Below are 14,228 nucleotides of genomic sequence, written 5' to 3'. Positions count from 1 at the left end.
TAAGTCAAGATGCTTCACTGAAAAGTAGGCATGGCTAGGGGTGGAAATAGGTGTGGTATGACATGATTTAAGTATCGCTAGGTGTCTGTGGTAGGCACCAGTAAATTTAGCCTCAGGGACAGTTTTATACATTGGGAGACTCAGGGCAGAAGTTAAGAAAGGGGCCCCCCGAAACGAACTGCGGGCTTGGTACATAGTGCCGAGTTACGTGAATGTCACTTTCGTACTGTCCTGAGGGCCTATGCTTCCCAGAGTCAGGCTTATCATATGGGTTGTATTGATTCTCAGTTATGCATCCGCTGTTCGGTGGAGGTCAATTCTTACTTTCATGGTATTTGGAGTTGTGAGGGGATTCAGACCTTCTGGACGGATATGGCCTCCTTTTTACAGGGCTTGTTGCAGACCCCTGTGCCTGTCTCCGTGCAGTCTATGCTGTTTGCCCGTTTCTCATTTTTGAGTATGTACACTTCTTATGAAAAATTATTCCTTAGTAAATGTTTTATTTTGGGGAAGAAATGTATCTTGTGTTGCTGGCTTTCTTCTGAACCACCTTCCTTTTGGTATTGGAGGAATCGCCTTCATGAACTGCTGGGTTGGGAGGCCCGGTTGGCCTGTTCTTCTCGACGCCGGAGCAGAGACTTTGTTCACACTTGGACTCCGTATTTGAACATTTTGACTCCTGAGAGTCGTAGCCGTGTCTTGAATAGACTTCACCTTTGATTTTGTGTTATTCAGTGTCTTTGCTGACCCCTGCCTCTGAGTTATTGTATCTGTGGGGGGATGGGACGGGTGGGTGGGGGGTTGGGGCTTCTTTGCTGTGGGGATGGGGGGAGGTGGGTCCGGGGAGGGCATAAGAGTCCAGTCCTCCGCGGTTGTATGATGAAAATGTATACCATCGTTATTTTTGCTGTTGCTTTTTCTTTTGCTTAATAAAATAGATTTGAACGTAAGAAAGGGGCCCCCCGATCCGTTTTCCTCCTTGTCCTCCCTCCTCTCTCCCCCCCCCCCCCCCAACTATGCTACTATTTTTATGTTTTCCACTGAACAGGAGGACATAAGTCACTGTTTGCATGCTGCTGTGGCAGGAAAGAAAGGGCAGCAAGTGAGTGACAGGGAGGGAAGCTCAGCTCACCAGGCAGTTGGAGGCCCCTCTTACCTGGGGGGCCCAGTACAACTGCCCTGCTTGCCTCCCCCTCCCCAACACTGGCCCTGCCTGGTCTAATGTACCAGCACCTACCACGAGGATGCCTAGTAATGCCTAAGCCAAGCCAGCGCCAATAGGCATGATTCTGTAAACAGCGTCTAGCAGTTGATTAGGCGCTGCTCAGCACAGTTGTCAGAAGTTAGGCGCTGGTTATAGACTCAGGCCCTAGATGTTTAGGTAACTTTCCCAGGGTCACAAAGGAACACAGTGGGAATTGAACCCAGTTCCCCTGGTTCTCAGTCCACTGCACTAACTATTAGGCTACTCCTGCACTCTGATCTGGTTTGTTTGATTTTATTTGTCTTATTGAATTATGTATATCAAGTTTCAAGTTTATTAGGATTTGATATACCGCTTATCAAGGTTATCTAAGCGGTTTTTACAATCAGGTACTCAAGCATTTTCCCTATCTGTCCCGGTGGGCTCACAATCTATCTAACATACCTGGGGCTATAGAGGACTGAGTGACTTGCCCAGAGTCACAAGGAGCAGCGCGGGGTTTGAACCCACAACCCCAGGGTGCTGAGGCTGTAGATCCAACCACTGCGCCACACACTCCCTGTTTAGGTTTAAACAGTATATAAATTTTTAAAATAAATAAATAAGAGTGACCTGCAATCTGTCCACAAAGCCAACACAAACTCAATTTATGGATCAATTCAAAAGGCAAAACATAATGGCCCTATTATCATGTTTGAGCATTAAGTTAGAGAGCAAAATGAATCCTCCCATCCCAAACACCATATTGGGATATGGAGATCATATTTCCCTTTCAACTAGTACTAGTCCCAAGTCCAGTGCCCTAGCAAGGTCATACTTCTTTTGTACTAAAACTGACCCAACACCATGCTGGAGCACTGGGCCAAGTAGAGGGAGGAATGCCCCGACACTATGCATATAGGGAAAAAAAACCCCGATGTTCACTTACAAAATGGGGGGATCAGCGCTAGGGGTGAGCAACCTTGAAAGAGACCTGGGAGTGATGGTAGACACAACATTGAAGGCGTCGGCGCAGTGTGCCACGGCCTCAAGGAAAGCAAACAGAATGTTGGGTATCATTAAGAAGGGTATCACGACCAGGACAAAGGAAGTCATCCTGCCACTGTATCGTGCTATGGTGCGCCCGCACCTGGAGTACTGTGTTCAGTTCTGGTCGCCGTACCTCAAGAAGGACATGGAGGTACTTGAGAGGGTCCAGAGAAGAGCAACTAAGCTAATAAAGGGCATGGAGGACCTCTCATATACTGACAGACTGAAAAAGCTAGGGCTTTTCTCCCTGGAAAAGCGGAGACTTAGAGGAGACATGATAGAAACCTTCATGAAGGGCATAGAAAAAATAGACAGGGACAGATTTTTCAAATTAAGGGGATCAATAAGTACAAGGGGGCACTCAGAGAAATTGAAAGGGGAGAGGTTTAGAACAAACGCCAGGAAGTTCTTTTTCACACAGAGGGTGGTGGATACATGGAACGCGCTACCAGAGGATGTGATAAACAGGAGCACGCTACAGGGATTCAAAGAAGCTTTGGATAGGTACTTGGAAGACAAAGGGATTGGGGGGTACAGATAAGAGTAGAGGTAGATTATAGGGATGGGATTAGAGGTAAGTTACAAAATTAATCAGGGACCACTGTTCAGGCACTAGGCCTGATGGGCCGCTGCGGGAGCGGACCGCTGGGCGAGATGGACCTCTGGTCTGACTCAGCGGGGGCAACTTCTTATGTTCTTATGAACACTGACCCAGAGTTCATGGATCCCAGATAAGTCTTCAGGTCAGGGACATGGACTTAAAACTGGTACTCTGCTCCTGAGCCTCATTGACAACTTAGACTAGGTTGTACTAGGCAAGGCATAAATTTTGCTCAGGAGTTGGGAGCTTCTTAGAGGAGATGGAGAATCTCTTTGTAGCTCTGGGGAAGGGTAGGGGGAGTGTTTAGACACCTGTATGTACGTATTTGCTGGCTGGCATATATATTGTTACTGGAAGTGGAGGGCTGATTCCTTGTTTACCCTTTGGTGAGATTTTCAATTTATAATTCCTCCCTGCTTTCTTCCCAGAATCTTGTGCATTTAGCTATTATGCCGATCCCAGTGGGAAGAAGATAATTTTGTCCTCTCCCGGCTTCCCCTCCGGGTACCCAACCAATGCCCGCTGCCAGTATCTACTGCGTGCAGAACGTGGAAGTGTCATCAGCCTTGCCTTTACCACCTTCAACATCCGTGACAATTGTCAGGATGACTTTCTGACTGTGTTCAACTCTCTGAGCTCAGATCGAGGGAACATCATCACAGAGTGAGTGTACTCCTATGTCAATGGACTATAACATGCTGATATACCGCATTTCCTGTTATCAGCACTAACAGTCACACATTCTCCTAATGAACCTCACTTCTGCCCTGTGGAACCCCTGAGCTAGTTTGTCATTGTCACTTCATCTGTCTCTTGCAGGCAATGTGGTAACCGTCCCCCAACCAACCCACTGGCTGTGTTCTCCTCGGGAAATGTGGCCTTGATTGCATTCATCACTTCCAGCATTTCATATCCAGGGTTTCAGGTGGTGTTCTCCCAGGTTCCAAAGCTGACAGGTAAGAGTCTCGAGATGAGGGATCCAGAAGTTCCCAGAGATGAAACAGTATTGAGAATAAAAATCCTCCTAAAAATTAATTTAAAGAAGTTAATCCTATAGGATGTAACCGTGGAAGACCATAATAAAAAAAAATATGCCTAAGTGTGATTTGGACATAGGACACTAGTCACCCAAAGTTGGCAGCAGCAAAATGGCCATTCTCTAAAAGTACGTCTAAATTATGCTTTTTTTGAAAACCATCTATCTGTATACGTCCAGGCGTTTGATCATCCAGACCGCCACTATGTCTATCTTTATACCACATTCTCTACCAAAATTTTTTTCAAGTTCCAAACGCCCAGAGTAAGACCTTTTGGACATGGGAGGGGCCAGCATTATGATGGACTGGCCACCCAGACATAACAACAAAGTGGGGCACTTTACAGGGCACTGCTGTGAACTTCACAAAAAGAATGTCACATAAACATCTCACCACAACTCCCTTATAGGTCATGGTGAGCCCCCCAAAACCCACTACCCACCTGTCTACAACCCCAATAGCCCTTACAGCTATTGGCAGTACAGTAGGGTTTGGGGGGGGGGTTGTGGGCTCACATGTGTACCATTGATGTAGTGGTTAGAGTGGCTTATGGGCCTGGGTCTTCTCTCTATGGTTCACTAGCCCATTTCCCAGACTACTTAAGCCATCTCTGTGCAGCTCTACTAGGCTTTCCTATGCCAGGTGCTGATGTTCCGGAGGCAAGTATTTTATTCTGAACTTTGGGGGGGTGCAACGGGATCAGAGAACACGGGTGGGGGTGGTCTTTACTTTGTCCCTGCAGTGGTTATCTGGTCACTTTGGATACCTTTTAGGCACTTGTACGTATCGTGTCACAATGTATAAGTTCCATCTCAGCAGTCTTGTCAAACCTTCGATTATCCCTGCAGGACGACTAAGTCTAGGTTGACCCATATCCCATCCTAACCCCTCCTCTAAAAGTGCCCCTTTCAGCTCTGTGCACACAGTGGGATTCAGAGACCTAAAAAGTCCCTGGATACATCTAAAAAGCCATTTTGATTATCGGCACTTGGACGACCTGTCTTTTAGATCATCCAGGTGCCGACTTGGATGGATTTTTAGACGTATTTCAGTTTCAATTATGAGCCCCATTGTGTATAACAGTGAGTGCTTGAGGAGGTGGAAGGTCTGAGAAGGATTGTGGTATAGGAGCACAACTGGATGTATGTTATGGTTGGGAATGGTATTTGACTCTCGTTGAACCTTTTCTTTCACTTAGGCTGTGATCAGACCTTAACATCCGATTTGGGGAACTTTACCTCTCCTTATTATCCTAGCTTCTACCCACCAAATATTGACTGCAAATGGACCATTCAGGTGAACTGTTGGCTCTTTCCTACCTCCTAAGCTTCTCCACTGGTCTCATGTTTTTGTTTTTTTTTCTTATCCAGGTAATCTAGCTTTTCTTTGCCCCTCCAGGTCCCCTCGCATCTCAGGATCCGGGTCCAATTCTATATGTTCCGGCTGAAAGAGCCAGGAATGAATCATGACACTTGTAACAAGGATTATGTGGAAATTGCCAGTGTGAAGTAAGTGGCCTCTGCTCTCTCTTCCCAGCATAAGGAAGGCATAACACTAGTAATTCTGGAGAAAATTAAGAGGTCAGTAGTGCCTGTAGCCCACTTGCCCCAGGTCCTGTGTTACATTTCTGCAGGCCCTAGCCATGTTTGGTGCTGAAACAACATATGAAGCATCTGAAAATCTATTTGAGGCCAAGTGGAAAGAGGTATGTTCTTTAATCAGCAGAAGAGAACACTGAAAGATGACTTGATAAGTGGTCTGCAATTGCTGTACATAAAATTTGCCTAAAGGTAGAGCTCAGACTGAGAACTGTGGAAGCCTGGTTCAAATTCCACTAATGTCTTGTGACCCTGGCCAAGTCACTTAGAATCTAAGTCTTTACCTGAGGCAAAAGAAGGTTAAGCCCTCCAGGGGCATGGAAGTACCCAGTGTACTTGAATATAACTCAAGTTGAGCTACAACTAAAAAAGGCAGGAGCCAAATCCAATTAAATAAAATGGAGTTCTGTACGAGGGAGGATGATCATTGGTTGTTTGTCTGCCAAGGAGGAGAAGAAATTGGAAATGATCCAAGAAAGCCTGAGGCATAGTCAAGAATATGGCTGCTAGGAGAAAAAAATAATAATATGGCTGCTAAAATTTAATGGAAAAGATATAGTCATGTGCTTGGTACAGAAATGCAAGGAAGCTTCTCACAGTAGAGGGAAGATGGGCAAGATACTTGGGACAAATCTTGCCTGATGCACATCAGTATAGGGTGATCATGTATGATTATTTCCAGGTTAGCAGAGGTGTTACAAGGTATTAGAGAAGTCAAGGAGGTCCTTAGAAGCAGTGGAAGAGGGGAGTGTCTCTCCAGAAATCATGGGTGAGACCTCATCTGGAGTATTATCTGGGGAGCCATAACTTCCAAAGAATGTGCAATAATTAGAGGCAGAATCTATGAGTATTCCTAAATCTCATGAAAATAACTAATCAATATAGCTTCTGCAAGGTATCTTCTTAAATTATCTACAGAAGCTAAATAACACTTTCCTTATGAATAAATGAGTAAATACTCATTTAAACATAATCAACCTATTAATAATATACTTTCATCATACAAAATTTCATTGTATTAAAATAGAATAATGACTGATTAAATTCTCAGTCTATGAAAACAAGTAGTATTATATAGAAACATAGAAATATGATGGCAGATAAAGACCAAATGGCCCATCCACAGTAACCATTAGCTCTTCTTCTACGAGATCTCACGTGCCCATCCCACGCCTTCTTGAATTCAGACACAGTCTTTGTCTCCACTACCTCTTCCGGGAGACTGTTCCATGCATCTACCACCCTTTCTGTAAAAAAGTATTTCCTTAGATTACTCCTGAGCCTATCACATCTTAACTTCATCCTATGCCCTCTCATTCCAGAGCTTATTTTCAAATGAAAGACTCGTGCATGTACACCACGTAGGTATTTAAACATCTTTATTATATCCCCCCTCTCCCGCCTTTCCTCTAAAGTATACAGATTGAGTTACGTTTCAAGTTTATTAAAATTTTGATAAAACACAAATCAAGATTTCTAAGCGTTTTACAATTTGTATTAAAAAGGGGAAAACAATGAACAAATGAGTACCGACTAAACAATACATCACAAACGTGAAACAATAGGAAAGTGGGGAGAACTACAATTTAAAAGTAAAGAGAACAAGAAGGGTAAATCACAATTGGGAAGCTAGGGGATACAGATTATTAAATAACCTTGGCTGATTCCAAGTCTCTTCAACAGTTATATGCATCTCAGAAGAGATAGCACTTTCAATTTCCCCCATACGCCTTGTGACGAAGACCACGCACCATTTTAGTAACCTTCCTCTGGACCGAATCCATCCTTTTTATATCTTTTTGAAGATGTTTATCTCCAGAATTGTACACTAGAGTCTTATACAGGGGCATCAATACCTCCTTTTTCCTATTGGTCATACCTCCTCCTATGCACCCTAGCATCATTCTAGCTTTCGCCATCATCTTTTCAACCTGTTTGGCCACATTAAGATTCTATACAACAAATGAATTGATAATGTCATTTCTCTACCTGTCATCATTTCAAAAGGCGTCACCCCCGTAGACCGGTGAGGCGTGGCACGAATAGCCATCAGTACCAAAGGTAACTTCATGTCCCAATCCTTACCAGAGGTAGACCATCACATACAATCACACTCAAGTCCTGCTCTTCTGTTGTGCACATAATTTAAACTGTACCATTTCTTTGGGTTTTTGCAGTCCAAATACATGACCTTTCATTTCTTAGCATTAAATTTTAGTTGCCAAATTTCAGACACTTACATAAGAACATAAGAGTTGCCATACTGGGACAGACCGAAAGTTCATCAAGCCCAGTATCCTGTTTCGAACAGTGGCCAACCCTTCCTACCATGTCTTTACTGAACAGATTACAGCCTGGTATAACTACATTCCAGTCATTGTTCTCCATGAACCATGTCTCCATGATCACTATATTCAATTCATCTTCTTCCATCACAGCTTCTAGATCCAGAATCTTGTTTCCCATACTTCGAACATTAGTATATCCTGTTTTCCAGACATTGCCCCCTTTTCCCATCTGTGTAGAGGTATTCAATGATTTACTTTGGCTTATACTCACCAGGGGGCTTTGATCACCCTGGCCCATCACTTCTATTTTAAAGCTCTCTTCAGTAGATTAGCCAGCCTGCCATCGAAGACACTTTTTCCCTTCTTTGATAATATGTATTTCATCCCTGCTCAGCATCATGTCTAAATTAATATGTTGCTAAAAACAAACACTATTACATAAATATTTCCTTAATCATCAATAAAGAACACTACTGTATAATTTGTCTTATCATTCATCTCGTACATTAAATACAGTCCTTTTGTAGTATAAATATAATTATTGCTGAAAACAATCCACTATGTAACAAAATTTTATTTTTTTTCCTAGGTAATAAGTGGTCTTTCTTAATTGCCTATGCCACAAAAATATAGAAAATGGTTATCATCCCTTTCAAACTTTTGCTTTTGTGACCAGTACATTGATATTCTGAAATTTTACCTTTTTTGTACTAATTTTGGCTATAGGTCTTAGTAAAAGGGCCCCTTAGAATAGCTTCAAGAACTTTCCATCAATATAAATAGTAGTATAGTATAACTATAGAGATCTTAAGCCCACCAGCTCAGTTCAATTCCAGATGCCTAACTGGTAACATGTCTGCATTGTTTTAGATGGCATTCAGAGGCTGCAAATATCCAGTAGATTCATTTTGCTATGTATGCGGCCAATTTATCAAGACAAGAGGTACTCACTCCATTGAAGCATATTTCAGTTTGCCTTTTGGGGATCATGATTAACCCTGGGCACCACACTTCACATGTGAACACTGCCAAAAAGAACCCTGGAAAGTAAGGCAATTTTATTTTTCAGTAGGATGGCAGAATTTTCTGCTATAACATTTCTTAGAATGTTTGATTTTTATTAAATATTTAGATTTAAAATAAAACAAATAAAGAAGTAAATAAAATGGCTAAATAAATGGGGGCGGGGCAGAGGGTGGGCCAGTATGGGGAGGGGTGGGGTTGGGTGGGGCAGAGGGCCCAGTGGACTTGTGTGCCTAGGGGCCCTCACCAAATTAATCCTGCCCTGCCCGTAGATAAGAGATACCGGATCCACATGATGAAGAGGTCGATCGGAAGCTAAAATTGCACGTGGGAAGGGAGTATTGGGTGAGGAGTAGGACAGCAGAAGTGCAGGAGATGCCATATCCATGGGGGTGTCAGTCAGAGAATGAGAGGGAAGACCCATGGGGTGTGGTGGGGTGGGGGAGGGGATAGGAGTGTTGGGACCACAAGTGAAGGGGGGTGAGAGGAGGGGACATGGATGCTAGATCTACAAGTGGGAGGGAGAAGGGGGGGAAAAAGGGCACAGATCAGAAAGGGTGGTATGACCATGGAGAGAGGGAGAGAGAAATGCCAGACCATGGGGAGTGGGGAAGGGATTTAGGGTATAAGTAAGAGGTGGGTGAATGAGATGGGATGGACATGTATACTGGACCCACAAGTAGGGGTGGAGGGGGATGTGTTGGTGTCAATAGCAATGTTTTTAGGAGTTTTGTAGTTTGTGTAGATGTTAGCTCCTACCGTCTGGAGACCCAGTGAGAGGAGTGGGAATTTGGTGGAACATCAGGAAGGCGGAGTCTAGGGGCAGAGGGACATTGGGGACGGAGTCTGTCTCCCACACTGGCCCGACTTCCTCCCCTTGCGGCAGATGGCTGGTTTCTCACTGGGGCAGCTCCCGATAACAGTGGAGCTGCCCTGAAGTTGAAAAGATCTTTTAGAATTTCAAATCCAGCGCCGCAAGAACATGATGAGAGACTATATCTGAGGGCTGATTCAAGAAAGTGACTTAAAATATAATCACATATCTCGAAAAACTACTTACTTCTAAATCTTCTGTGGTCATCTTTGTATAATTTCAATATATTGAATATAATATACCGTATTTTTCGCTCCATAAGATGCACCGGACCATAAGACGCACCCTAGATTTAGAGTAGGAAAACCAGAAAAAAAACATTCTAAACCAAATTGTGTACTAATATATACCAGGCTCTGAACTCTGTCTCCCCTTCCCTGCCAGGCTGTTCATTTTATTTTTCATATACACACAATACACACAGCAGATATAAATTATCAAAACTGACACATTTTGATCACTAAATTGAAAATAAAATAATTTTTCCTACTTTTGTTGTCTGGTGATTTCATGAGTCTCCTTCCTTCCTTTCTTTCTTTCTTCCTTCCTTCCTTTCTTCACTCAGGCCCCAAAATTGTCCCTTTCTATTCCCTCCCTCCCATGTCCCAAATTCGTGCCCCCTCCCACTCACTTCCTTCCAGCCTTTATTCTTTGACCTACCTCCCTCCCATGTCCCGAGTTCGTGCCCCCTCACTGCCTTTAGCCTTTGTCCTTCATTCTCCCTGCCTTCCATGTCCTGAGTTCGTGCCTCCTTGCCCTCACTGCCTTCCAGCCTTTGTCCTTCATCCTCCCTGCTGCACTGGAAACTGCCATCCTCCCCCCCCCTTGCGCGCTGAAAGCTGCCTACCCTCCGTTGATTCCTCCTCCTCTAGCCCCGGTCCGCCACTGCTACACCGCAACTCAAAGAAGGGAAGGGAAGAGCCAATGTGCAGTGAATGCACATCACCGGTCCACAAGCCTTCGCCCGACGTCAGAACTGGCCCTTCCTGTCCCTTCTTTGAGTTGCTGCGCAGCAGCAGCCAGCAGAGAGAAGCGGCGGTGAGAAGAAAGCAGCGGCAGGCAGCAGTCAGCCCGTGTACCCCCAACATGTTGGTCATTTTAGAAAGTTACACCGAGGTAGGTGGGGGGGGTGTTTAAAAAAAGGTTACCTTCGCTTCATAAGACGCACTGAAATTTCCACCCAATTTTAGGTGGAAAAAAGTGCGTCTTATGAAGCAAAAAATACAGTATTTTCAATATATTGTATAATTTCAATATAAATACATGTTAATTGTGATTCATATGTTGCTTTTTATGACTTTATATAAATGAAAAGATGAAAATTTGGCATTTTTAAGAGATAAATTGCAAAAATTGACTATCCTGGTCACAAAAGCAATTTTATGGGAATAAGACACTTTCTATACTTTTTCGGCATGGGCAATTAAGAAAGTCCACTTATTGCCCTAGAACAAAAATCATGTTACATAGTATAATCTACTGTTATAACTAAAGCCAAAATCAATGGATAGTAATCCAAAAAAGAATCTTCTTACAGACTTTCTTTTCAAATTTGAATAGTTCAATATCTAATTTTGATTAAACTCCTCTACAGTCAAGCTTCCATTCCATTGTCCAACCTGACAAGGTTCTGTGTTTCGTTAATGCGTTTTCTGGAGTTGAAACTGCGATTCTCATTCGCTTAACTATCGCATGACATCTTACTCCTTCACAACAGCTGAAACTGCTTGGTGCTTCTTGTAACTTATGTTCACCCCGAAATCCCAAAACGGGAATAATCTGCTGAGAGTCCTAAACTAAATCTGTATATTATTTAGGAGAGGGATGATATTATGAGGGTGTAAAAATGCAGAAGCATTCTTAGAACAAGGATTCATGAACTGAGGCTAAAGAAGGCAAGATTGGGAAGTAACAAGGAAATCTTTTTTGTCCTCAAAGGGTGATGATTGATTGGAATGCCCTTGCAGTAGAGGTAATGGAGCAAATCCTTTAGAAAAGGGAAAACTGAAGATTACAGTATTTCACCAGGAAAGGACCATTAATATTCAGCTGAGGAAATAGAGATGTGATAAAGACCTCTGTGGAGATTTCTCCTAGCACCTTGCAGAGGTGGGAGGAGCAGGTGGATTTGTAGAGAAGATTAAATCATCACACACGTCTGTCTGGGTCTGAAGATGCCTAGAGACAGGAGATAACCTCTAGGTTCCTTTCCTACCCATGTATTTGTATATCAAGGTTCTCCCTGGCTGCTTGGGGTGATGAGGATAAAATGGAGCACTAGCTACTCTGTGTTCTCACTGGCAGACACTAAGCTTTTTCTGTGATGTGCCTCTTCCACCCCAGGTACTGTGGAGAGCGTTCCTTTCTGGGTCTCATCAGCTCTGGTCCCACTCTAGAGGTGAAGTTTCACTCTGATGCGTCCTTTACAGACAAGGGCTTCCTGGCAGAGTACAGTGCCTATGACCCCCAAAACCGTATGTATATCCAACACTTGCTGCTTCTAGTAGTGTATGTGGAGGGGGGGGGGGGCTGGAGCAGAGAGCTTTTCTCATCCCACCTACACTTTTCTCTGTTTTAGAGACTAACTAACATATTTCACTTCTCATTACAGCTTGCCCAGGGCAGTTCGCCTGCAGCAACGGGTTGTGCATCTCTGTCTCCCTCACCTGTGATGGCTGGAATGACTGTGGGGATCTCAGTGATGAAAGAAACTGTGGTAAGAAAGTTCAGAACCAGTACCTGGATCACCCATGGCCCAATATTAGAGCTTATCGTTCAGGCTAGGAACCAGACCACTGTGTGCCATAGATCACTATTATTAAATGGGACTTTGATACCCCTTACCTCAGTCTCAGCCTCCTCCACTTTCCCATGGCACAAGTAACACTTTGAAGAAGATCTTGTTTGAGAGGTCTGAAGGGGATTTGTTTGGAGCTGTGTATGCCTTCCTCCCAACATTTGTCATGGTAGGGTTTTTGCATGTGTTTTGGGGTACTGCCATACAGTAATGAACCTTCAGTGAAAATGCTGTGCTGAATATTTCCATTGTTTGCTTTTTGCAGTTTGCAGCTCTGATCAATTTCACTGTGACAATGGCCTCTGTAAACCTCGGCTCTGGCTGTGTGATCACAGTAATGACTGTGGGGACAACAGCGATGAGAAGCAGTGTGGTAAGTCTCTAGCAGGAACCCCAAGTGAGGCAAGAACCAATGGGAATAAAGCATGACCTACCTGACACCCCCTCCTCCCCCCCATGCACACGCAACCTGTTTTCTCTATTTATCTGACTTTTTTTGTTTCCTGCTTTAAATAAAACTATCCTGCAGCAGAATGGTCCTCTTCAGTCTAGACCCAAAATACTACGAAGAATCTTAAAGGAAGAAGAGAGATGAAAGAGACTGAGGAGAATCCAAGAGGAGGAAGGAACGATAAGAGCACCCTAAAGGGGGAAGGGTGGGTAATATGGGAAAGAACCTTACGAAGATAGAGAGATTTTATATGAGACGATTGAGATGACCATGTAAGGAGAGGGAAAAGGAGAGCTGTCCATCATCCCCTCTCCATTTTCTAAAATCCTAGCTCACTCCATCTATATTGTGTGAAATTCAGTCATGGGACAAGCATGCTGATTGTATTTCATGCAGGACACATGGGCTGATCCAGGGTTTGAGAAAAGTGCAAATGGACCATCTCAAGGTGAAATGACATTTTAGGTAGTTGTTGATGAAGGTCCTCCCTCTCAAGTTGTGACCAGTTAGAAGAGGAAGCCCCCACAGATAATGAAGGTAGCTATGCGAGGACTGTGAGGGAGCTAATCTTTTACACTAGACATATCCCTGGTCACATTTGTCTCACCAGCCTGTTATGAAGCCCTAGGTACCTCATCTCCTCAATCCTTCTCCCCCACTCTCATCTTCAGTTCTGCTCTTTCTCCCCCTCTCTTTCCTTCTATGCCTTTCAGAGTCCTGTTACCTTCCCTGTCCATTTTACACTTTCCTTGAGTTCTTTCATCAAATCCTCTTCCCCCTTGCACTTCCCCCATTCTCAATCTCTTTGAATTCACCTCCATCTCCTCTTCATCTCTGCCTCCCCCCATACACACACTCATTGTTTCAAGGGGTCGTTCATGAGATAAGTACTAGAGAATGACACGGGGACAAATTTGTCCTGTCCCCACAGGATCTGTCCCTATCCCTGCCCCATCCCTACAAGAAGTGTTCAAGGCTTATGCAGATAAGGACAGAGCTTGCACGGATAGGACTAGGACATAACTTGCGGGGATGGGATGAGGATGGAGTTAGATCCAGCAGGGAAGAGGACAAATTTGACCGTGTCATTCTCTAAGGTACCATAGGCTGAGCATTAACAGGCAAGTGGAGCATGGAGGGGTTAGAATTAGGAAGTCTCTGTCTTCTCACTGCTCCTTCCCTCTGGTGTGTGCTTCCTTTTAAAATGAGAGGGGGAGGAAGGTCATTCTTTAAAATGTACTAATGCTTGGCATGTTTTATTGTGTATGGTTGTATGGAAACCATTTAGTTGTAGATGGTATATAAATTTTAAAAATAAATAAATAT

The 14,228-nt window shown here is 43.8% G+C and overlaps 1 protein-coding gene across 3 annotated transcripts in view; it reads left to right on the top strand.

Moving 5' to 3' along the window:
- Positions 1-14,228, top strand: part of LOC117369338 (suppressor of tumorigenicity 14 protein-like) — a 66,295-nt gene that overhangs the window by 38,897 nt on the left and 13,170 nt on the right. For all 3 annotated transcript variants that reach the window (XM_033963795.1, XM_033963793.1, XM_033963796.1), the window contains 7 exons: positions 3,263-3,497; positions 3,654-3,790; positions 5,070-5,167; positions 5,270-5,379; positions 11,998-12,128; positions 12,266-12,370; positions 12,717-12,824. In XM_033963795.1, the coding sequence (XP_033819686.1) occupies positions 3,263-3,497; positions 3,654-3,790; positions 5,070-5,167; positions 5,270-5,379; positions 11,998-12,128; positions 12,266-12,370; positions 12,717-12,824 (924 nt within the window). The remainder of the gene's footprint in view (positions 1-3,262; positions 3,498-3,653; positions 3,791-5,069; positions 5,168-5,269; positions 5,380-11,997; positions 12,129-12,265; positions 12,371-12,716; positions 12,825-14,228) is intronic.

Source organism: Geotrypetes seraphini, chromosome 11, assembly GCF_902459505.1.
Source record: "Geotrypetes seraphini chromosome 11, aGeoSer1.1, whole genome shotgun sequence".
In the NCBI taxonomy this organism is placed as follows: domain Eukaryota; kingdom Metazoa; phylum Chordata; class Amphibia; order Gymnophiona; family Dermophiidae; genus Geotrypetes; species Geotrypetes seraphini.
The sequence above is the reverse complement of the archived record's forward strand: the minus strand, read 5'-3'. Positions and strand labels throughout refer to the sequence as shown.